The sequence below is a fragment of the Camellia sinensis genome, chromosome 2 (assembly GCF_055761805.1).
Source record: "Camellia sinensis isolate YWXY chromosome 2, ASM5576180v1, whole genome shotgun sequence".
In the NCBI taxonomy this organism is placed as follows: domain Eukaryota; kingdom Viridiplantae; phylum Streptophyta; class Magnoliopsida; order Ericales; family Theaceae; genus Camellia; species Camellia sinensis.
Window position 1 is genome coordinate 53,100,920 of NC_138962.1, and position 26,396 is coordinate 53,127,315.

The 26,396-nt window shown below is 39.0% G+C and overlaps 1 protein-coding gene and 1 long non-coding RNA gene across 2 annotated transcripts; both read right to left on the reverse strand.

The window, feature by feature from the left end:
- Window positions 1-843: 843 nt before the first annotated feature.
- On the reverse strand, window positions 844-25,305 carry LOC114268459 (uncharacterized). The gene is made up of 5 exons (XM_028209639.2): window positions 24,031-25,305; window positions 23,153-23,919; window positions 22,981-23,070; window positions 1,663-2,457; window positions 844-1,433 (listed from the first exon to the last, which is right to left on the reverse strand). Exons 1-5 carry the CDS (start codon window positions 24,137-24,139, stop codon window positions 1,293-1,295), a joined length of 1,902 nt encoding a protein of 633 aa, XP_028065440.2. The 5' UTR covers window positions 24,140-25,305; the 3' UTR covers window positions 844-1,292.
- Window positions 17,567-18,814, reverse strand: LOC114268461 (uncharacterized). The gene is made up of 3 exons (XR_003631264.2): window positions 18,686-18,814; window positions 17,806-17,876; window positions 17,567-17,621 (listed from the first exon to the last, which is right to left on the reverse strand). It is a non-coding gene; the product is annotated as an uncharacterized LOC114268461 (long non-coding RNA).
- Window positions 25,306-26,396: the final 1,091 nt, after the last annotated feature.

Here is a 26,396-nt window from a genome sequence, read left to right on the forward strand (position 1 = left end):
CAAATTGTTTCCCCAAATTCATGAGTTGCTTATAGAGTACTTTGGACTATTCCGGCTACAGTTGCATCGGGGAAAATAAGCTTTTCAAAGTTAAAAATGATCAAAAATTACTTTCGATCAACCATGTCACAAGAAAGATTGAATGGATTAGTATTGTTACCTATTGAAAATGATTTTGCAAAAAGACTAAATTATGCAAGTATGATTGATTTATTTGCTTCTAAAAATGCAAAAAAAGCAAAGATCAAGTAATACTTATTAGTTGTTATAATGTAATGCTAAGTATTTTTTGTGATTTTAACACAAATCTTTTTTCCTTTACCTTTTAAAAAAAAAAAATTTGTTGAATGACAAAAACATATATATATAAAGAGCCCTGAATAACCTAACACCAATTTAAACCGATGGGTGTTAACCAAACACCAATTTAAACCGATGACCTTCATATGATATGCAAGAAAACACGACGCTGCAGGCAATGCCATCAATTACTTGGCCATACTGCAACCAGGAGTTTCCATTCTGTGCTGTAAGATAACCAAATTGCCTCTTTGACTTGAGGCCCTCTCAAACTCCACAAATTGCCTCTTTGACTTGAAGCCCTCTCAAACTCCACAAATTCTCCACATATGTGTAAGTATAGTACAGCTAGATTTCTTTGATCCCGTGGCCACAAAAAATAATAAAATAATAAAAACTAAACAAAAACAAAATTCCGGATGCATGTCAAAAGCAGTGCATGTGTGTTTGAGAGTGAGTGAAAGAATTGAGTCATCAGATACACAGAACTAGCATGGGCAAAACAAAGAAAACATAACTTGAGCAAACTAACAGCAAGGGCACAGAGAATGTAAAAGAACATAAAAATTTCTTGCTTTTTTTCTTTCCTGTTAAAAATAACTAAAAGTAAAAGTAACCAATTTGTTGATTTGAGGCCCTCTCAAAAAAAAAAAAAAAAAAAAAACCAAAACTGACAAGCATCCAGATCTACCACAGCAGCTTCTTACATCAGCAGACCTAAAGAAACCCTAAATTCCTATTCTCTTCCATCAAACCTTTAGCCTCAAAAAGATTTTAGAAAGTCAACAGCACATCCAAAGTCATCCAGGGGCAAAAAGGACCATTTGTAACTTATTCCTATTTACTTCCACAAAAAAAAAAAAAAGCACAAGCATATATCCACTACTTCTCTTTTCCTGGTGCCCCCACTGGCTCCTCAGATTTCCAACTCAATTTCAATTCAAGAAAACAAAACCCACAAAGAACCTATCAAGGGTGAGAGATTAGGTTAATTAAGATTCTAATTTGGAGTTGGATGCGCTTGATCCGGATGAAGCACCACCACCAACACTCCCCGTGCGCAAATTGAGCGGCACTAAAAACTTCGGCTGCATTACTTGGAAAATTCTCGAGGATGGCTTCAGTTTAATGTACTGCACAGAGAAACAAGAAAGTAGTTGCCTAACAATTTTAAGAGATCCAAACAATATTAAAAAGCTAGTTAAAAACATTGAAAAAATGACTAGTGATAATATATATAGCATTTGGGAGCTGTCTTCCAACAGTATGACAGAGGCTCAATTATTATTAATTTAATTTAATCAAATATCAAATAACTATTAAAGTAAAACAAAAGACTCATCTTGTTTCAAGAGATATTACCTCATCCACCTCCTTGTAGAAAGAGCTGATCTCTTCCTCGGTAAGACCTTCATCCTCTCCAGCGTTTTCCTCCCACCCAAGCGAGCGTAAAAAAGCAGCCTCTTCCTCCTCTGAATAAAGAATGCCATTGGAGCTTGAAGGATCCTTTCCATTGTTAAGAGGTTCCTGGTGCTTGTCATCCAGTGATTCACAAGGCCTGTCAGAGGCATTGTCATTACCATTGCTGTTCATGTCATTCCTCTTCTCAGTTGACCGGTCAAAGCTATCCGATAAAGGGGAATCTCCATCATGAGGCGTAACAGGTGCACTCCCAGATCCTGTTTCATCGGACTTGTCGGAGACAGGCAATGACACAGCAAGGCCAGGATCAGGGGCAGCAGAAGAGGGGCTGGTCATAGATTTCTTCCTCACAAGGTTGAAAAAATCATTCCGACTCTTAGATTGAGGTGTGGGTCTCTTCTCCAAAATAGTCAAGGCAGGCTTGCGCTCAGCACTGACAAGGTTAGGGTTGTTCCCTGGGCTCCTCAAAGGAGCAGATCCAACAACTGAAGGAGCAACAGCAACACTTGTAGGACTCAAGCTACCCTTTGCAGTGGGAGAGACACCATTCCTTTCCCTTGCCGGTTTGAGCACATGAAGCTTTCCCACACTAGACGTCCTTGAAATATCAGACTTCACAGGCCCACTTCGAGGAGAGTGATTGGCAAAGTGAGAAGGTGATATCTGAGGCTGAGGCTGAGGCTGAGGCTGAGGCTGCCCGAGTTTAGGCTTTGCTTTATCTGAAGGATTGAGCACCTAAAACCAAAATTAAATGATTAGGCCATAATTATGTGAATGTGATACAATAACTGGATCAACATTTAAAACAAAATATTGTAATCCATCCTGAAGGATCAACTTCCAACATGTAAACATCCTGGCTTTAAATTGTTCCACTTTATCTATATAAATAAACAAACTTACAAAATGAGCTCAACACAATAATGACTTTTGTCCCAGTTACTTGTGGTCACCTACATGAATCTTGCTTCACCTATTTGCTTTATTGAGGGCCATCACTTCAGTTAAACAACATGCTTACTTGTTTTCTCTAAGATTAAAACCACATGTTACCATGCTTCTTACTATCTCAATCCATGTTAATTTTGATCTTCTTGCTCCCCCTATCATTACTGCCAAATTGCCAATATGGATATTGTCAGTCTTCCTTACATGTTAAAGACTCTCCCGTTACTGGTCTTTGTTGTGCATAGCCAAACAATCTTAATACAAAATTTTGCACAGGCAGGTTGTCCCCTCTGGGGGGAAATGCAGCAACTGCATGCACACAATCTCCATTATTATAGTTGCTATTTGTATCCCACAAATGCTACATTCTATAATTTTTGCTTTTAAAAAAAATAAAACCTCATTTTCCTCACAACAGAGCCAAGGGTTTACTCATTTACTTGAAACCGTGAATTATAGACTCACAATCAACCAAACACAAGATAACGATTGAAGAATTGTCCCTTTACAGTACTTATTGGCTAAGGTAAAAAGGAAGAAGAGGAGGAGGTCATAGAAAGTAAAAAAATTAAATGCAATAGCATCAATAGGACACCTGCTTCAAATGGAGAAATTGCAGAGGATAATCAATAACAGAAATTATTCAACAGCTACAGAAGCGAAGTTTCAAAGTTCTCCACACCAAATCAAAAGGCCGAAAAAACATAATAGCAGCAATGATGCAGATCCCAACATAACATCGATTAACATTACATGATTATATGACAGTTAAATGATGCATGCTGGTAGCTTTAGGGCTATTGATTTGGCACACACCGTCAAGCAGGCCCTAAGGTTAGCCAAGAAGGCCACCACCTTGAACCCCCAAATTTTAACAAAATTCAAAGGGCCCCAAATAATTTTAGCTTTGTAGAAGGTCCAAAAATGAGGGTCTAATCCAACTTACTGAAAGTCCATAATCTTATCTTCAGTCATCCATGTCATAACAAAGATTGAATTGATTAACCATGTTATCAATAGAAAAGGAGATAGTAGATAAGTTAGATTATGTAGGCTTAATCAGTAATTGGCATCTAAAAATATGAGAGTAATGTTTTAAGTGATATTTTGCTGCTGTTGGTTTAATTGATCTAGAGTGCCTTTGAGGCAACGCAAAATGCATTTACCAACAGCAAGATGAGTGGTCTGAAGGGCACTCATGAACTAAGCAACATGAACTGCAAAGGCACTATCAGGACAAGTCAAAGTCAGATATTGAATAGGGTCGACCAAGTGACGATACTCAGAAGAGTGCAGAAAGTTGCCAACAAGGGTGTACTGCAGGCTTGCACTCATTCATGGAACTATGGCGCTTATGGGAGAGATGTAGACCAAAACTCAAAGAAAACACCTCAAGACAAAAAAAAAAAAAGTAAAGAAAGCCAAGATCCTTGATCTCAAATTCCGTACCAGACGTGGAGATAAATGGTGAAATCAGAGACAGTGTGTTCCCAATAAGCACAATATCATTAACATATAAAATAAAATAAAAAATCATCTAAGAGGATTTCTTAAGGACAAACAGTGGTTAACTGAGTGAACCCATATCGGATAATGAATGAGATAAACCATTGAAGCCAGGCACAAGGAGCCTGTTTGAGAGCATAGATCGGCTTCTAAAGCTGACAAACATGATGAGCACTGAGTATTAACAAACCTAGAAGGCTGAGTCAAAAAAATTCTTCTGACAAAAACCATTAAGGCATTCTTGACATCGAACTATTGTAGAGACCACCCAGAGCAAATGGCCACTCTTGGAAAAATCCGGATAGTGGTATGCTTAACAACAGGACAAAAGGTCCATCATAGTCCAAACCATGTTGCTGATGGAAGCCTTTGGCCACAAGACAGGCTTTGTGGCATTCAATGGTGCCATCAACTTATCGCTTTAACTTTAAGAACCCACTTGCAGCCCACAGTATTTTGATGCGGTGAGAGAGGAACAAGATTCAAGTTTGATTTTTAAGGAGAGCATTAAACTCATCAACCATAGCAGTACGACATTCTAGAAAATGAACAGCCTAAGAGAAGCAAGTAGGTTCATCACAAGGAGAAGAAAGTTGAGCAGCCAAAGCATGGAGCAATGGATAACACACAATGTCATCAGTGCAAACTAAGGGTCGCTATGTCCCAACACGGAGACAAGTAACCATCGGATGGATCCGAGCAAGAGAAGCAGAATCTCCGGTTGGAAGAATACCCATCAAGTAAGTGGTCTGATGATGCAAGGGACAAGATCGGAACAAAATGAAAACCAAGAGTAGTCGAAGACAGTGCAAGCACGAGCAAAGACTGACTGAGAGACTCAGAACTCAGATAGAGGAACTTGTGCAGAGACAACACTAGAGTCAGAAGCAACAAGCAAAGGTAGGGGGCAGCTGAGAAGAGAGATTGCTAGAACACTAACATGTAGCTTAGGGGTGAAAGAATAACCGGAAGGACCGACCGAACCGAATGGTTTTCAGTCGGTGTTTTAAGTTTTCGATCGGTCAGTTCGGTTCAGTTTATTTTTTTCTGTACATTCAGTTCGGTTATGGTTTTTTGTTTTTTGAACCGAACCGAACCGACCCAACTTATATAATATTAATAGTCTTAAAATCCTAGCCATCCACGTCGCATCATCTAAGCCGTCCGCGTGTCTCACTATGTTAAAAAAAAAACACACCACACATACACGGTTCACCAACCCACCACACACCACGCACCATAGATTTTTTCTCTCTTCGTCTCTTCGTTTTCTTCCTGAGAAGAAGCTCTCCCAGTTTCTCCATTTTTCTCAGACTGTCACTTTCTCTCTCTCACGGCCCTCTCTCACTATCACACACACACACACTCTCTCTCTCTCTCTCTCTCTCTCTCAAGAATCAAATGAGAGCTCTCTGTTTCGAACGAGAGACACCGACCGTCACTCTCTCTTCGCACTTCCTTCACTCATCAACGAAGCAGACGATGAAGATCTTGGTGGGTTTGTAGCAAAATCAACAAGCAGAAGCTTAATCAAAACTCTAAGGTGATTTTCGAAAACCCTTTTATTGATTGTGCCCTAATTTTCGAAATCCCTTTTATTGATTGTGCCCTAAAGGAGTTTCTTTGTTTCTTGTTATTAGTAGTAATTTGAGGGCTGTATGCTACATGTAACGTTGTTATTTATTTTATTTTTTTATATTTGGAGAATCCCTTTCTGTTTCTTGTTATTAGTAGTATTGTTTTTTTTTTTTTGTATTTGGATTCTGTGTTAATGATTTGGTATTGACTATCAATAGAAATAGCATCATAGTTGTGAAACATTCATTTTTTTTTTTTAATTGACATTCATTTTTTTTTTTTAATTGTTGTGCTAATGATATATAAAGAAATAATAAATATATATATTTATATATATATATATAAATATAATGGTTTGCTAATTCTTGTTGTTATTATGTTTAGATGGATGAAAATATGCTTGAAGTGCCCAATGAAACTGAAGAACCTACGGTACAAGAAGCTAAGGAAACAAGCACAAAAAATAAATCTGATAATGTGGGTAGAAGGCCACGGTCTTTGGTTTGGTATCATTTTACGAAATTGGATTGTGAATCTGGTAAAAGACCTAGGGCCTCTTGTAATTATTGTGGTATAACTTATGCATTTAATCTGAAGATTAATGGGACAAAATCTATGAAGCATGGATACTTCAAATAGGGTGACGTATCCGTATCGTATCCGTATCGGATACCGATACTCCTTGGATACTCGCGGATACGTATCGGATACTTATTAAAAGTATCGGATACTTCTTAATTATTTTTTTATTAATTTTGGAGTATCGGATACTTAATTTTGAAGTATCGGATACTTCAAATCATGTTTACTTGTTTTAAGAAATTAGAATTGTAACATTTCTTGCATAGTAATATAATATAATATAATTGTAAGTATAAATATAAAAATATTTTTCTAATACTTTATTAAGTTCTTCGATAAGAAGAGTATAGTGAGTTAAATAATAGAATTTGTCAAACTGATGTATCCTAATTATTTCATGCATGTCCCCTATAACTACATAGAAAGTAAGAATTAACAAGAGAATATAACAATGGTAAAATTAATTATCAATAAATAAATAAGCAAGTAAACTTGAATACAATATTTTTCACTAGTGTCAAAGGGAAAAGCATAGGGACAAATTGTGAATTGTTTCATTATTATAATATAAATATATTAAACTTGATCTTGAAATGAAATATTTGCAAAACCTATTAAAAATTTAAGAAGTAAATAAGCTACTAGCTTAAATTAATACAAAATTCTTAAAAATTAATATTTTGCATTATAAAATTATATTATGATTTCTCAACGTTCTTTAGTTTGTGTGTAATTCACTATTAATAATTTTAAAAAATATATTGTTAACAAACGTATCCTAGCTGTACCGGTATCCTATTTTTTTAGGTTTTGTCTTATCGCCATATCCGTATCGTATCGTATCCGTATCTCGTATCCGTATCTATGCTTCTTAGGACAAAATCAATGCTAACTCATATAGAATCAAGGTGTAAGGAGTATCCTTTAAGGGAAGATGCAAAGCAAAGTACCCTAGGTTTTAAACCAAAAAAGGATGGTGATGGAGAAACAAGTGGTAATCTTGTAGCTGTAAGCTTCAGTGTCGATGCATGTAGAAAGGCCCTAGCAAAGATGATAATAATAGATGAACTGTCTTTTAAATTTGTGGAGGGTGAGGGATTTAGACAATTCATGCGTGTGGTGCAACCAAAATGGTTAAAAATCCCCTCTAGAATTACCGTTGCCAAGGATTGTATGTCACTATATTTTAGTGAGAAGAAGGTTTTGAAGAATGCACTTAGAGATCAACGACTATGCCTTACCACAGACATTTGGACATCCGTGCAAAATCTGAATTATATGTGTCTCACCGCACATTTTATTGATTGTGATTGGAAACTTCACAAAAAAATTCTTAACTTTTGTGTAGTTCCTAACCATAAAGGTGAGACACTTGGTAAGGTGATTGAGCAATGTTTGGTAGAATGGGGTGTAGAAATTTAATGTATAAAGAGAAAAAGAGAATTGTATTATTGATTGATGTTTGTAATTGTTACAAGATTGATAAATTACAATTCCTATACAATCTATATATAGAAGAAAATGTGGTAGTAGGTGTAGTGGAGGTGATAGTGGGTTAGGTGAAGTGGAGTGTGTGGTGAAGTGGAGATAGGTGAAGTGGAGTGTGTAGTGGAGTAGGTGTAGTGGAGGTGATAGTGGGTTAGGTGAAGTGGAGTGTGTGGTGAAGTGGAGATAGGTGAAGTGGAGTGTGTAGTGGAGTAGGTGAAGGTAAAGATGAGAAATTCTAACAGCCCCCCGCAAACTCAAGGAGGAGAGAAACTAACCAACTTGAGTTTGGAGAGAGTAACAAAACAAGAAAATACATAAAAATAAAAAAGGATAGGAGACACTGTATGGTCGTGTCAGACCGTTGGTGAAGACACTGTATGGGGTGTCATAACGTTGTAGAGGACACTGTATGGTGGTGTCAGACCGATGTAGAAGACAGTTTATGGGGTCATGTCGGACCGTTGTAGAAGACAGTTTATGGGGTCATGTCGGACCGTTGTAGAAGACAGTTTATGGGGTCATGTAGGACCGTTGTAGAAGACAGTTTATGGGGTCATGTCGGACCCTTGTAGAAGACAGTTTATGGGGTCATGGCGGACCGTTGTAGAAGACAGTTTATGGGGTCATGTCGGACCGTTGTAGAAGACAGTTTATGGGGTCATGTCGGACCCTTTGTAGAAGACAGTTTATGGGGTCATGTCGGACCGTTGTAGAAGACAGTTTATGGGGTCATGTCGGACCGTTGTAGAAGACAATGTTGTGACAGTTTACGGAGTCTTGCTGGACCCTTGTAGAAACTAACCGGAATCAATGTCGGGACAGTTTACAGAGTCTTGTCGGACCCTTGTAGAAACTAACCGGAATCTATGTCGGGACAGTTTATAGAGTCTTGTCGGACCCATGAAGGAGCTAACCGGAATTAATGTCGGGACAGTTTACAGAGTCTTGTCGGACCCTTAAAGGAGCTAACCGGAATCAATGTCGGGACAGTTTACAGAGTCTTGTCGGACCCTTGAAAAAGCTAACCGGAATCAAATGTCGGGACAGTTTATAGAGTCTTGTCGGACCCTTAAAAAATGCACCCTCAAAAGGTGTGCCCAATTTTGTAAAAAGGCGTGCCATCAAAAGACGTGCCCAATCCATAAAAAGGCGTGCCATCAAAAGGCGTGTCCACTTTATCAAAAGATGTGCCATGAAAAGGCGTGCCAGTTTGTCGGGCGGCAAGAGGCGCGCGATGCGCGTGGCTGGCCCTGGCTATTTAAAACAAGGTTGAGGCGAAGGCTGTGCATACGAGTCTGAAACCTCTGAACGCTCGGAGAGCTTGTCTCTGCAAATCTTGAAACACCCGGAAACCAACCCTTCTCTGAAACACCTAGCAACTCAAAAACATGGCCTCTTCTTCCCGTCCAGTTACCCAGAACCTGCTCACGCTCTTTCCAGAACTGAACGAGCCCACAAGAGAAATAACTGGTGCGGTGGCCAGCGAACCGCAACCAAACACCTCTGGTTTTGCTCCATTGAACTTTCCGATGCGGTCGGTGGAGCAAAAAATGGCGATGCAAACTGATATTGAGGCTAATCAGTATACTCTGAAGTCATGCGTGGAAACCATGACGGCGGTCACAAATTTGTCGAACCGGCTGCAGAGTAGGACAAATGAGGTGCAGCATTTAAACTCCCAGCTGGCTCTGCTCCAACGCATGTATAAGGATGCGCGAGCAGAGATAAGCGTGCTAAGGACAGAAAACAAGGAGCTGAAGCGGAAGGCCACCGTGATGTTCCGATTTGGAGGACCGCCATATGCGGCAGTGGAGGAGCAGGGAGTAAATGTGCTCGGTGGCGTGGGAAATCCGGAGGCAACACCGTCAAGGGCCGGCCAAGACGGAGGCAAGAAGAAGAGACCGGCGGCAGAGTAGAGAAGAAAAAGCCCGCCTGTGGATGTGGTTGTTTGGGTTTGTTGTTTTTTTTTTTTTTTTTTTTTTTTTTTTTTTTTTTTTTTTGTTGGTGTAAAATTGTGATCAGGGCGAAATCCCGATAGAAATAAAATGAGTGTATTGTGCAAATCCGAATGGCTTGAAGGTACAAGACTGAGCAGAAAAAATAAATGGAATGAATTTTTTTTGTTTTTTTTTAATAATAATAATAATAATAAGAATAATAATAAATAGGTATCATGGAGTGGGCGGTGATAAAAATATGATTTAGAAAAAAAGAGGAAGGTGGTGGAATAATGGGTCAAAAAGTAGAATAAAACAGAAAAAAAAAAAAAAAAAAAAAAAAAGGTGCACATGAGTTGGTATGTCAAAAAGTAGAATAAAAACAAAAGTGCACATGGGTTGGAAAGTAACATGACCTCGTCAATTATTTGTCCATAACCAGTTCCTTTCTCCTTAAACCAGTATGGGATTTTTCTCTTGGTAAATATGATGTTATCATCGGGGAGACCCGGCAAAGCAAATGTCTCTGTAACATAGAACAAGAACCTGGGAATGCCGAGGCGAGCACCAAGGTCGGCAGTCCAGGGATGGAACATGTCGCTGACGATGCAATCAGGGCGGCGTCGTTTGAAATGATCGCCGATGACCTGCGATTTTGGACGCCGATCACGAGGTTGAGATTTTCCGGCGAGGAAAAGAAGCAGAAGCTTCCGAGATCGCAGGATTTGCCTCTGATGGTGACGACGTAGGCGAATCGGACGGCGATGATGAGAACACCGAAGACAAAGAGTCGAACCAGAATGTTCCTCAGTAAGCTTGGCTTAGACTCCATAGCTCTCTGTATATACTAAATCTAGAGAGAGATGTGGAATTTGTGGCAGCGGAGTGAAGGAATGTGTGGAGGTCCGGCGGGCGGCCAAGGCGAGGCTGCCGCCCGCCGGTGAAGCAGAATTACTAGCTTCTTAACCTTGCTCTGATACCATGTAGAAATTTAATGTATAAAGAGAAAAAGAGAATTGTATTATTGATTGATGTTTGTAATTGTTACAAGATTGATAAATTACAATTCCTATACAATCTATATATAGAAGAAAATGTGGTAGTAGGTGTAGTGGAGGTGATAGTGGGTTAGGTGAAGTGGAGTGTGTGGTGAAGTGGAGATAGGTGAAGTGGAGTGTGTAGTGGAGTAGGTGTAGTGGAGGTGATAGTGGGTTAGGTGAAGTGGAGTGTGTGGTGAAGTGGAGATAGGTGAAGTGGAGTGTGTAGTGGAGTAGGTGAAGGTAAAGATGAGAAATTCTAACATGGGGGATAGATAAGTTTCTCACAGTTACAGTTGATAACGCAAGCTTAAATAATGGTCTCATTAATTTTTTGAAGCGAAAGAGGAAAACTAGGAAGAGTACCATATTAGAGCATGAGTTTTTACATGTGTTGTAAGTGTGGTAGGTAGAGTTGAGTGTGTTAGGTGAGAGTTGAGTGTGGTAGGTAGACGTAAGTGTGTTAGGTGAGAGTTGAGTGTGGTAGGTGAATATGTTTTTCTCTTCTATATATAGGAGAGTCATTATATACAACATACATCAATCAATAATACATCAATTTTAACATGGTATCAGAGCAGGTTTAGAACCTAGTATTTTCGCTTCACCGGCGGGCGGCAACCTCACCTTAGCCGTCCGCCGGACCTCAACCTATTCCGCTTATTTTCTACACATACCTTCCCATCAGTGGTGCTTTGCCGTGAGCCAGCGTAGTTTCTAACAAATTCCATCTTAGTCACCTGTGTGAACTTCTCCAAGGGACCGGAGACGATATCCCTGAAAAAGTCGACGGAGTCCGTCAACTCCTCTGCAGTCTTGCCCTTCCAAACAACAACCTCCAGAACTGGACCCAAACCACCTTCCAGAACCCTTGCTCCGGCTTCACCTCCTACCTCCAAGGCGCCACCTGCAACAACGGGCGCATCTACAAGCTCTCTCTCACTAACCTCTCTCTCTCTCTATTCAGTTCTTGGCGGCACTTGTTTACCATCTTCCAACTTCAACTGTAGGGCTTCACCAAAGTTATCAGAAAGTTGAATAATCGAGGATGCATCAGCAACAACTGAGGCATTTTGCTGCTGTCTAGCCTTCCTTTCCTGCAAGCTTTTTCCTCTTTCCTCATAAAAACTAAAATCATCCAAGATTGATGTCTCTGCTGTCTAGGAAGGGGAGATAAATTGGTGTTAGGTATTTCAGGTTTTGAAGGCTTGCTCACTATACACACTCTGCTGGAAGCAAAATTTTTGAATGGTAGAGTTGGGGCACATCTCCAATAGTGTCTGGCTGTAAACTAAGAATCTTTCTCTCTCAGCACCTCTTGCTTGCTCTTGGCGAGACGACAGACAGCGTGAACAAAGCCGTTTTGTATGGTTTTCTTGAAGAAATGGAGGTGAGTGTGCAACACGTGAATTGCAGAGGAACAGACGTCATACACAAACTCATCTCTCCCACCAACACATCTTTCACATACATATCAGAATCTGATGTTTTTCAAGAAACGCCACTCAGCTTTCTTTTATTTTAATATATATATATGTATATGTTTTTTTTTTATATTCTATTGCCCAACGCCAACTTTTGCACAAACCCATACCTCTTTTTCTTTTTTTCTTCTGAAGCCACTGAGTCCATCTTCACCTTTTGCACCCCACCCACGTTGCTCCACTTTCTTTCTTTTATTTTTTTTTATTTATTTTTTTTTTTTCCACTAAAAAAAAAAACAAAAACAAAAACAAAAACCATTGCAGGTTTTCACAACACCGTGGGCCAAGAACCCACGTGAACATAACACAAACACAACAAAAAAAAAAAAAACACACAAAAAAAAAAAGAAGCCGAACTGCACACCAAACTCATTTTATTCATGTCGGGGCTCCCCCCATCACCATTTTACACCATACAAAAAAAAAAACAAAACAAAACAACAAAACCAAACCAACACAAATCGGAACAGTGGGATTTTTCTTCTCTACTCTGCCGCCGGTCTCTTCTTCTTGCCTCCGTCTTGCGCGGCCCTTGACGGTGTTGCCTCCGTGTTTCCCGCGCCGCCGAGCACGTTCACTCCTTCCTGCTCATCCACTGCAGCATATGGCGGACCTCCAAATCGGAACATCACGGTGGCCTTCCGCTTCAACTCCTTGTTTTCCGCCTTTAGCACACTTATCTCTGCTCGCGCATCCTTATACATGCGCTGGAGCAGAGCCAGTTAGGCGTTTAACTGCTGCACCTCATTTGTCCTACTCTGCAGCCGGTGCGACAAGTTTGTGACCGCAGTCATGGTTTCCACACATAACTTCAATGTATACTGATTGGCTTCAATATCCGTTTGCACTGCCATTTTTTGCTCCACCGACCGCATCGGAAAGTTCAACAGAGCAAAACCAGCGGTGTTTGGTTGAGGTTCACGGGCCCCCGCACCAGTTATCTCTCTTGTTGACTCGTTGAGGTCGGGGAAGAGAGTGAGCAGACCACGGGAAGACGATGCCATTTTCTGGGCACCAGAGTGTTACAGACTATCTCTCTCAGCAAAACGAAGTGTTTTTCAGAGGTTTTTCGCAAGTTTCTGCCTCAGCCTCAGCCTCCGTCTTGGTTAAATAGCCAAGGCAGACACGCGCATTGCGCGCCACTTGACGCCAGACGACAAAACGGGCGCGCAAGCCAAGGTAGTCACGTGCCTCGCCGCATGTCCGGCACAACTTTTGATGGCTCGACGCTTTCTGTCGGGCACGACTTTTGATGAAGTGGGCGCGCCTTTTGAGGGCGCGACTTTTGAGGGCTCGATATATATATCTACATGTATATCTTTTGGGCAGCCTATATACACACTCATACAGTGTCTTCTACATCGGTCCGACATGACCCCCCGTAAACTGTCTTCTACAGCGATCCGACATGACCCCGTAAACTGTCTTCTACACCGGTCCGACATGACCCCATAAACTGTCTTCTACATCGGTCCGACATGACCCCATAAACTGTCTTCTACATTGGTCCGACATGACCCCATAAACTGTCCCGACATTGATTCCGGTCAGCTTCTACATCGGTCTGCCATAACCATACCGTGTCTTCAACAACAATCTGACACGACCACACAGTGTCTGCTACATCGGTCCGGTGTGACCTCGTAAACTGTCCAGACATTATCTTCTCCAACGGTGTGACACGACCATAAGTGTCTCCTACAACGGTCTGACACGACCATACCGTGTCTCCTATCCTGTTTTATTTTATTTATCAGTTTACTTTCCTGTTTTGTTACTCTCTCCAAACTCAAGTTGGTTAGTATCTATCCTCCTTGAGTTTGAGGGGGGCTGTAAGTGTGGTAGGTAGAGTTGAGTGTGTTAGGTAAGAGTTGAGTGTGGTAGGTAGATGTAAGTGTGATAGGTGAGAGTTGAGTGTGGTAGGTGAATATGTTTTTCTCTTCTATATATAGGAGAGTCATTGTATACAACATACATCAATCAATAATACATCAATTTTAACAGGTGTTGTGCTCACATATTGAATCTAATTGTTTATGAGGGATTGAAAGAAAATGATGACTCCATAACAAGGATTCGGAATATTGTGAAGTACGTGAGATCCTCTCCATCTAGGATGGCTAAATTCAAATCGTGTACTGAAACGGAGGGCATTGAGTGTCATGGTCAACCTTGTTTGGATGTAGCTACCCGATGAAACTCTACATATTTCATGTTAGAGCGGGCTTTACCATTTCAAAAGGCTTTTGAGTGGTTAGAAGATGACGACACACACTTCCAGTTGACTCTTAGAGAGGATGAGATTGGTGAGGTTGGTGAAAATAGTGAGGAGGGTGAAGTTGGTGAGATTGGTGAGGAGGGTGAACTTGGTGAGGGATTTAGAGTTGGTCCAACTAATAGTGGAAAAGGAAAAGAGAGAAGAAAAGCAATTGGGCCACCGACAAGTTATGATTGGATGAAAGTGAGGTTGTATGTCAAGTTTTTAAAATTGTTTTACAATGCCACATTGCGTTTTTCGGGTTCTTTGTATGTTACTTGCAATGCATTTTTTTCGGAGATAATGTTGATAAAAAGTGCAATAACTGAATTGTGTGAGCATGATGATCTAAGTTTGAAATTATTGGCACATGAGTTCAAAGTTTGACAAGTATTGGGGTAAGTCTGACAAGATCAATTTGCTATTGTTTGTTGCTATTGTTGTTGATCCTCATTACAAACTTAAATATGTGCAATGGTGCTTGGAAGAAACTTATGAAACTCAACATGTTGATGGTTTGGTAAACAAACTAAAGAGAGGATTGACAAGGTTATATGAGTGGTATGTTTTGAATGTTCAAAATGAAAGTATGCAACCACAAAATATGGGGCAACCATCAAGGGAAATGAATTTGGATAAAGATCATGACACAGATGTCCGAACAAAAATGAAATCCAAGTTTAAGATGCATTTGGAAGAATAAAATCATATGGTTAACAAGTCCGAATTGAAGAGGTATTTGGTGGAGGGTTGTGAAGAAGATGATGATAATTTTGATGTATTGGGTTGGTGAAAGACTAATTCCACTAAGTATCGCATCCTCTCTCATATGGCTCGTGATGTTCTAGCTATCCCCGTGTCCACAGTTGCCTCAGAATCCGCTTTTAGCACGGGAGGACGTGTTCTTGATCCATTTCGCAGCTCTCTATCACCCTCTATGGTGGAAGCTCTCGTCTGTGCCCAAAATTGATTTCGTTCCCCATCTCAAATCAGTCTTACAGATCAATTGGAAGAATTGGAGGAGCTTGATTCAGGTATTTTTTTTCTTAAGTCACAAGTATTTCTTATTTTCTTTTCTTTTTTTTTTTAATGAAAATTATATGTTTAACACTTTAACCTGTTGTGCATTGGGTCTTTTTTTAGTACTTATGGAAGGAACAAGCAACAAGGATGTAACTGTTATTGATTGATGCTTGAAAGCAAGGGTAAGAAATTGAATAGTTGATGTAATTTTTTTTTTTTTAATGTTAAATTGAATTATGTTGATAATAATTTTATTTTTTTTACAAGTCTCTTTTGTTTGCTTAGTTGGAAAGTTCATGTTGCTGCTGCTTGCCTTAGATGGTTTCTGTTTTATGTTTTTGAGTTTTGAGATTGATTATATTAATGGTATGTAATATATATTAAGCCTTGGATTTAGACACATAGCTTTATGGTTGGATTGGATATATGGTTGGTTGATGGCTTAGACTTAGACTTGGATACAAGGCTTAGACTTTATGGTTGGATATACGTTATTTTTCATTTTTTGTTGGTATATGTTAATAACAGGGGCAGGCCCAAAATGTGAGGCCACAAGCTTATGCAAGAATTACATCGCTTTAGGCCCAAATTTTATGCAAATGGATAAAAATATAGGCCCAAAATGTGAGGCCCAAACCCATGCAGGAATTACATGGCTTGAGGCCCAAATTTTACGCAAATGGATAAAAATATAAGCCCAAAATGTGAGGCCCCAAACCTATGCAGGAATTACATGGCCCGAGGCCCAAATTTTATGCAAAATGGATAGAAATATAGGCCCAACCAGCAAAAAAAAAAAAAGAGAGCCAAAAAACCGAAAAAACCGCACCGCACCGTAATAAACCGTACCGCGCCAGTTTGTGTCATTTTTCTGGGCGGTTCGGTTCACAAATATGCAAAACCGAAATTACCGGTTCGGTGCAAAACTAGTGAAAAACCGACCGAACCGAACCGATTTCACCCCTAATGTAGCTACAAGCAGAAGAACCAGCACAACAGCAATAGTCCAATATGGAAAAAATGGTGCAGAAACAACACCAGAGTCCGAAGCAACAAGCAAGGGCAAGAGGGCTGCTAAGAAGAGAGATTGCTAGAACACTAACATGTAGTTATAAGGGAAAACAGGCACGATAGCAATATTCAAAGGCGCTGGAGAGTTGGTGGCTAAGCAACAGGAATCAAAGCGAACATGTCGCAAGAAATATAATCTGCCAGTGATAGGACCTAGACACTAATAGTCCTTGTGAGAACTGTATTCTAGAAAAACACATTCAATTGTTCTTGGCAAAAGTTTATTAGTAACATAAGCACCCACATGAGGTTAACAAAAGACACGAAGTTCGGTATAACAGGGTATATGACTAAACAGCTGAGAAAAAGGAGAATCTCACTGGGAGATAGGAATAGGCAAGTGGTTAATAAGATAAACCACGGTAGACACAGCTTCAACCCAGAAGTTTAACGGAACCCTACTAAAGAGAAGTGTATAAGCTATCTCAAATCTATGATGATGCTTGCATTCAACAAGGCTATTTTGTTCCAGTGTGTGAGGACAAGAAAATCAATGATGTATCCCAAATGTAATACACAACTCATAATACCCAATCACTTTGAAAATTCTTGAGATGACAACCGAAGCGATTGTGAATGAATGCAAGAAATGTTTTGAAATGACTATAAACTTTTGATTTGCAACGCATAGGATAAAGCTAGGCGTAACGAGTGTAATCATGAGTAAATAGAACATAATACATAAAGCCAAAAACAAAAAGAACTGCAGATTTCCACACATCATAATGCACAAAATCAAAAGGAGTAAACACACTTATTTCATTATTCAGTGGAAAAGAAAAGACGTGTGATTTTCCTCAGGTAGAACCATTACAAAAAGAAATGAAAAACTGAATATATCAATATATTAAATCCTAGATAAGAAAAAACTTTGGGAGATGGATGACCTAGACAACAGTGCCATAGAGAATAAGGCAGACTTGAAGCAGCAAGGGCCTAGGAACGGGGTGAATAGATAACAAAGGATAGACACCATCCTTGCATAAGCCTTGAAATAGGAGAACACCAGAGGTTAGTTGTGAATGTAAATGTGACTTGCATCAAAAGAAAGGTAAGCATTATTACCCTTCATGAATTGTACAATGAAAAGAAGATTTTTACACATATCAGGAACATGAAACAGGCACGGTTAAGATGAAAGGAAGAATAACCAAGAGGAAGTGACAATTTACCCGTTCCGGGGATAGGGAGATGAGTACCGTAGCCAAGATAAACTGAACCAAGTCCAATATGCGGCACGATTCTACAAAAAGGCGAGGATCACGAGTTATATGACGAGTAGCACTAGTATTCAAATACCAGGTCGGGTCATTGGCTAATAATGGGGCTGTTTGGGAAGTAAATTTTAGCCTAATTTACGTTAAAATTCACAAAAAGACAAAATAAACTAAAATAGCTAATAAGACAAAATGTCACATCAAACCCATAATCTAAGAAGCACGGACACTTCTAAGAAGGTAACGTATCTGTGTCGTATCCGTGTCGGACACCGACACTCTTTGGACACTTTCCCGACACGTGTCCGACACTCTTTAAAACGTGTCCCATTTTTTAAAGACCCGGACACTCTTTGGACACTTGGAGAATACATGTGTATCTCTTAAACACACGTGTCTATCAATTAGACACATGTGAAACCAATTATAAATTTGAACAAAACAACTTAAGTTACAATAATAAAACAAAAATCATATAAATTCATAAGAATTATTGTCATATTTAATATTTTTATTATCTTTGAATGATATATTCATATATATAACATATAATAAATATATAAAATTATATATTTCATGCGTGTCCCCCGCGTGTCGTGTCCTGCAATTTTTGAAAATTAGCGTGTCGGCGTGTCCGTGTCGTATCCGTGTCGTGTCACGTGTCCGTGTCCATGCTTCTTAGCCCATAATCATTTCACTTTTTCTCTCACAAACATCACATCCAACTACAAAAAAATCCAATTATCTTCCCAAACACAAAAATTTAACCTACTAAAATAGTCAAACTAAAATAGCAACTTCCCAAACACCCACAATATATGGTGGCTGAAAATACCTTGGTGAAGCCTGTAGTTGATAGCCAAATGTCAAGTATGGAGATGAAGAAGAGGACTGAGTCAACTGGAGACCAGCAAAGGCATGATGGAGAGCATAAGAAGTAGGGTGAGCTCACCAACAAGGATACTGAAGGGCGACATGTCTAGTACTGTTGCATAACTAACAAACAGAGGCAAGAGAACTAGGAGTTGGAAGCAAACCACAATGGTTGGTGCACTCACAGTGACAATTTCAATTCTGGCTGCCAGTGCTAAGGTTGTATCAGGGGCAGAAGTAGTAGTGGAAACCCTAGAAGGAACAAAATACTGTTAAGCCAAAAGGGCAATCTCTGAGGGGGCGATGAAGGAAGCAAAGTCTGAGCCTCAAAGGGCAATAAGCAAGCCCGCAGATACTGAGAGGAAGGTAAAGGTGGAAAATACAAAGTAGCAGGCGTAATCATCTCATAACCCAATCCTAAGCCACAAAGAACATATGTCACCAAATCAGCATTGGACACAAGTTGTCTAATAGAAATCAAGGAATCAGGCAAGAATTTGGCATGTAATAAATAGTCAGAGATGGAGTGATTGTAATTGTCAAGAGACAGAAGATGGAACCGAAGTGTAGAGGCATTGGCAGCAAATTGAAAACTATTGCCAAATCCTCTTGAGGAAACATGCTTCAACTAAAGAGTCTTGTGCAAAACAATCACAAAGTGGCAAAAAGAATTTTAGAATGTAGAATCTGAAAACAACCACAAAGTGGTGAAAAGAATCATCATCTCTTCTACTCAAACTATTCTCATGCATCAACAAGGAGTTCCACAAATTAGGAAGACAATGATAAGAAACACCAAAGCTTAACAGACAAAAACCATATCCCAGAAGAAGGGAATGGAAAGGATCGACAGAGAAAATATGTGAAAAATCAAGAATGGTTAGGAAAATAATAACATGGCCATGAAACTAAGAAATGATTAATCTCCAACTTGCTCAATTAATGTGGAATGTTAGACAATGTTAACCCTAAAACACTAGAAACTGGACTTGGATTGTAACGTTATAAACCCAAAAAAATTAGGCACATGATATCAAATTTACATGGAAACACGATACAAGTACGATCATCTAAATTGCTTCACCATATGATGATCCAAATAGTTGAAGTGTGAGATGGAAATACAGTAAGAGCAGGATCATTTAACTTGCTTCACCATATGTTCCCGAAATATGTGGGTTTCCCCTAACCCGATGAAGGTTTAGGGGCAGAGGGGTGCCCAACCACAACCCCAACCCAAGTATATTAAAATCCACTAAAATATATAAGCCATACTTTTATTTTTACGTTTTAAACGTCAATTGTTGTATTGTTATACTTGGTGATGGCTTGTAATGCGAAGATTTGATTTATAATGTTTTATTTTAATGAGATTAATTAATTTACTTATAAAAATGAAAAATAACTCCACTCGAAATAACCCGACTCAATGTGGATACCCATAAAGGCGGGAGTGGGGGTAATAATCCCACCGAAGCCAGCAGTAGCGCGGGGAAAGGGACCATAGAAAACAAACCCACCTTTTGCCAGTACCTTATGTCAAACATAAGTGAGTGAGAGAGCATGGAATATGTCCACCACATCTACTTGGGATACAGTAAAGTAATCCAAATTTATTGTGTAATTTACATAAATCTCCCTTATTATGTTATTTATTTATTTCAAAATAAATGAAGTGCCCCAGTTAAACAGTCTATGTAGACAAAACACATTATACCAATGGAAATAAATGATGACTACTAAGAACTCTCATCGTTTAGCCACATCCCAATGTCCTTGGAATCTTGGACTTTATGAATTGGACGAAACAAACACTTAGAAACATACCAACATCTAAAATTACATAACCAAGCCATTTAACATAGGTTCTAACCATTTTTTCCTCACTACAGAGAGTGGGAGAAGCACAGCAAAATAGAAAAAGGTTTCTAATCAATTACCAATTGAATGTGAGCAAAATGACAAAGGTATAATGCTAATAATCACTCATTAATCATGTAAGAGACATAACGTAAACAACTGAAATGAATACAATGCAATAGATGAGTGTAAGGTAATATTGCAAAAATAAGAATCTCACTGCATTATCAAAATATCTTGATAATATAATGCATTAAATAGAAGGTAACACAAACAAAGATATCCTGCATAGCCAATTGTTTTATCCCACTTTTCTAAGAGAAGGATTTGGAAGAGTTTCAAATACTATAATCTTCTCTCATAAGTTGCCACAATAAATAGAAAAAGGGTAACGTAGAGACAAAAACCCTTCAAAAAATAAGCCACATCCCACTACTTTATACTGCTTTACTAAAAGAGGGGGCAGGAAGTGGCAGGAAATGTTTGAAATCATATTATCTTCCGTCATAAGTTGCCATAAGAAAAAGAAAAAAGGAAACATATGGACAAAAACCTTCAAAAAATGAGCCTTACTTTTTCCAAAAGATTCTCTTCAGAGTCACAATATATCCACAGTAAACATAACAGAATTGTAGAGCAAACATTTTGTTTCACCAAGACTAACGTTGAAACTAAATGCTATCAAAATAAATCAACACATGTATATACAGTTTTAAGGCATCACCTTCAGAGCTTGGTTAGAGGTTGGCAAGTCTCTTGGTATAAGCACATTACTATCACACGCCCGTTAAGTGTATACATGTAGGTACATGTGTCCATATCTCCTCCATGATGAACCACATCACCATCTCCACAACTTGAGGTCCACTAGTCCACATGCCAAGTCTCCTAGGATGAGATGTGGACCAATCACATCTCCATATGCTCCCCCCTCCAGGGTTGAGCCATGAGGCATAGGGCATTTCCAGAGTCGCTTGCATAGGCACACTCACTCTTGGCCAAGTGACTCTCAGCTCGAGCATGTCACCCTCCACTCATGATTGACACACTCAGCACCCCTTGGCTCGACCAAGTGGCTCTCCACCCTAGCATGTACCTACAAACACTTGCACTAGGCCTCCTCAATTCACTTAAGTAGTTCTCCACTCCAAATGGCACCCTACTGTTGTTATGTTTGCTTATGCCAGGAAAAGGGCCTAAGAACCACCTCGGGGTTGGTGCCTCAGTCATGGGCCGCCCAAGCAAGCCTTGACCAAAGCTTAGGATCTCAAAAGATTTGTGACTTAAAGGCTAGAGTTGAGAATCATCAAGGTGCCCTGCCACCTTGAACGAAAGTCTTGGAAAGAGAGACAATCCAAATGAAGACAAGGCCAAATTTTACCAAGACATGAGATGCCTCGTAAGGTGTATCATACCTACCACTTGTACATTGTAACTGCTTAATATGATCCGAAAACTTGAACATTGGCAGAGTTAGGTCAAGGGGATAACCCACTTGTCCTTGGCACGCTATGCAAGGGTGGCCCCCATGCCTTGACCCTCCTAAAAAGGAGGAATCCACCCCCACACATGAATATATACATGACAACCATATTTACCACCCCCAATGAGCTCAGAGGCTCTCCACTGCCACTCCCCCTCTCTTCGTGTAAGCCCGTTTCAGCACTCATCTCCCCCACCCTAGTGGTCCTATGCCATCTTAGTGCCTATCATAATTCCCAACAGGCCCACAATCTGCCCATTCACGAACCATACTATCTATTTTGCTTCTTTTTTTTTTGTCTTTTTGATAAAACTATCTATTTTGCTTCTTTGAGAAACATTTCCACATTAATCTTTGACAGCACTTAGTTAACTCCAATAAGCATCTATGGATTATGTTAACTCCAATAAGCATCTATTGATTGTGCTTTTCAATACGAACTCATCGCAACTAGCTATTTTCTAGTAAAAATATCATTCGAATTGTCTGCCGTCATACAATACGACATGTATATAAATTCAACCACTAAATCATGTAACCTGACAAATATGTAAAAATCCACCCATCAAATATATAGTATATCCCCTACTTAATAGTGATTGGATCTTCAATATTCATCATGAAATCATCCCAACCAATTCCACAACAATGCAAGATGAGTTTAAATCTTAAAAATAGAGACTCTCCGCTAGGGTGTTTCCCATCATTATACTAATATTAGATACAAACTTGCCAAAGAAAACTTAATAAAGAACCAAGAAATCTAACTAGGAAATATTCCTAACAATAACTTGTTACAACATTGTGGAAATAGCAGCCTCCAAATCAATATTTCAACAGTTCAGAGACACAATTCAAGTAACCTAACAACTACGTTATTATAAGTACCAAAGAAGGGAGGCAGCAACTCTTACCAATGCTTTAGGCATGGCTGGTGTCATGGGAATTAATTGCCGAGATTGTTTAATAGCCCGTTCTTCCAGCCTCTGAGTTCCAGCAGATAACTACAATACATAAATATAACAAAAAATAAGAACTTGTCAATATTAACATGTGCCGCCAAAAAGAAGAGTGCAATGAAACTACCTGGGGAGTACTATTAACACGAGAAGGACCCTGGGCCAAAGTTTCAGCCATATTCAGGCCAGTTGTACTTGAAGCTGAAGAAGATGAAGTTGGAGAAATGGCTTGTTGAACAGACCCAGCAGTGCCGTTGCTTCCAACTAATACAGGCACCTCTGCCAGGGCTGAGGTCCACCCATCACCACCAATCACACCTGAAGTACCTATTGGCAAACTTTGTGTGGCAGTACTCAACCCAGGAGAAGAGACTCTTCCTATTTCAGAAGCTGCTTGTCTTTCTTCAGCCCCCAGAGATGGGAAGTCCCTTTCAAATGCAGCCTTCCGCACACTGCTAACAGCACTGCTGCCAGAAAGCAGACCATTGCTGTCATTAGGGTTGCTTTTGTTGTCATTGCTCAAATCAGATGGCACTTTTCTGGGCCATGTTTCACCTCGTTTCCCAGTAATCATCGATTGTGAACGCCTCAAATCCTTCTCAAACCTACTCGGGAAAATGTTTTCTAAATGATCAGAGTACTCGTGGCGTCTTTGTTCACCCAAAAATGACTTTTCTTTATCACGGGAATCATATAATTCCTTCTCCCAATCCCTATCACGATTGCTTCTACCCAAACTACCATGAGACCGTAAGTGCGCAGAACTATTACTGCTGGAATTCCGACGAAAATATGAGGAAGTAGTTCGATCTGCAACAAATGGACGTCCTATATCATGATCATTTGTGTTCAATAATGACTTATTTCTTGAAGGCTTTGTGGCAACGTGATCATCTATGACAAGAAAACAAAGTAACTTGTAAGGGTAATTACTGAAACTTGAATAGACATGAAGTACTTCAAAACAGAAACCCAAATACGACAAACAAAGTATATAAATGTTACCTGAGTATAATGAGGATAATGTCATTTGGTGGGATGTAGTCCCACCGCCACTCACACTTCCACTGCCCTTCAACCATTCTGGTATTAATGTGGGTTCACTTCTTTCCATAATTAGTACCAAACATGATCAAATAAAGGAATATATATAGATATATATATATCAACTTGTCTTTCGCGAATTATTGCCCAATAACCACCTCTGACAAACTGTTCTGTTTCTTCACAGTATCAACCTGCCGTTTACCTAATTTCAATTTTGTCGTATCGCTGAATCTCGCTTCACATGTCACCAGAAACAATTAAATCACTAATTCTCCCAACAAAATTGTAAAAACGGTAATCCTTCAAAACCAATTCCCAATAAAAGAATCCTAACTGTCCTGTACACTTAACTAGTATTTATTTCTCTCTCTGTACATTATATACCTTAAAAGTCAATCAAGAACAGCTTTAATAAATTCCAATAATCAAACTTGCAAACCCTTTGGTGCCAAGAATGATATCAAGAAGGGTTTCTAGAGGCTTCCATGTTCAAGAAAATCAAACTAGAAGACCCTCATCTCATAACAATACCTTCAACCAACGCAGAAAAACAATCCTATTCACTTGTATAAAGATGAACAAAACAGACTACTTCTTGAACAAAAATTGAAACCCATTAAAAGAATCACCGATAGAACAAAACCCAATTATCCCAAGACTAGAAAGAACAATCCAACTTATTGTAACCAAATTGGTACCCACTAGGGTTTGAGCAGTGCAGAGAATATACCCAAAAAAATATTTACCAGAACAGTATATGGGGGTGAGAGAAAACAGACTAACCCTGAACCCTTTCGATCAATATATATATATAATCGATAAAAATTGAATTAAAACCAAACCCTAATCTGGCGCGCCTTGGTATAGCCAATGCTGAGCAAGTGATCAGCGAAACGATGTGTGGGGATTTGTAAAGAGAGAATGCAAAGAGTTTCAATTGTAGCAAAGCCTATATATCCAGATAGAACGAGAGAGAATGAGGCGCCATTTTTGTCGAGAGAGTTAGAGAGAGAAAAACACTGGGGACGCACGCACCTGCTTCGATTGCACCGGGTAGAAGCAACAAGGTTTTACAGACTAGAGACAGAAGAGAGATGTATAGAGGAATTTTTTTTTTGTGTTGGGGTGTGTCAAATGTGAAGGTATAGTTTTTTTGGCTGACAAATGTTCTTAATTTAACCCTATTTCGTTGCTGATGTGCTTTCTATGTATATAATATCGGCCGGTTGACCCATCTAGCCCGCTCGGTTCGGTTTTATTCTTTTATATGAGTTATTTGATATGATTGACACAAGTACACTTTTAGATAAGTATATTATTTTTCATCATATTAAGGTTAAGTTTGGAAAAATTAAATAAGTGTATTTTTTGACTTTTTATGAAATATGGGTTGGATTTGAGTTGGGTTTGAAGTGATGTGTTAGAGAGGTGATGTGACTTAAATGAGATGATGTGATTTAAATAGGATAGTGACTTTTTGACTTTTTGAATTTTTTTGAAGATGCCAAACTTGGCCTAATTCTCTATTTTTTTTTATATCTTTTCATAAAAAATTAAAAAATATATTTATTTAAATCATCTCAAATAATCTAACAAGGGATTTAGAAAGAAAAAATAAAATGTATGAAATTATGTAAAATATAAATATATTTTATTTATATTTTACTTACCTTTTTTTTTAAAAGATTCTTTCCAAAATCTCCTAACCAAATACAGCATTAAGATTTAAATTTTATCTTTATTGATTTTATTAAAACTTATATTTGTGGTGATGTGTGATTGGATTTATTTTAAGGGAAATTTTTTTTAAGACCCCTGGTATTAAGATTTTATAGCATAAATGACACTCAATATTTTCATGATGTCTAAGGTCTCTCAACATCAATCTAGAGAAAATTCGATCCTGAGAAAATTCGATCCAGAGAATTTCTCTAGATAAATCACAGAAAAAATTTCAAATTTCTCTGGACACATCACAGAGAAAATTCCAAATTTCTCTGGATACATCACAAAGAAAACTCCAAATTTCTCTGGACAACAATAAGGACTAGTGCTCTATTTCAAAGAAAATTGGGTTGGTTCAGAGAAATTCTCTGATTTGGACTGAATTTTCTCTAGGTTGAACTAGTTCTCTGCTTCAGAGAAAATTGGGTTGGTCCAGAGAAATTCTCTGGGTTGAACTAGTGCTCTACAGAGAAAATTGGGTTAATCCAGAGAAATTCTCTGGTTTCTAGTGCTCTACTTCAAAGAAAATTGGGTTGGTCCATCTCTGGTTTGGGCTGAATTTTCTCTAGACCAAACTAGAGAAAAAATTTCTTTGATTC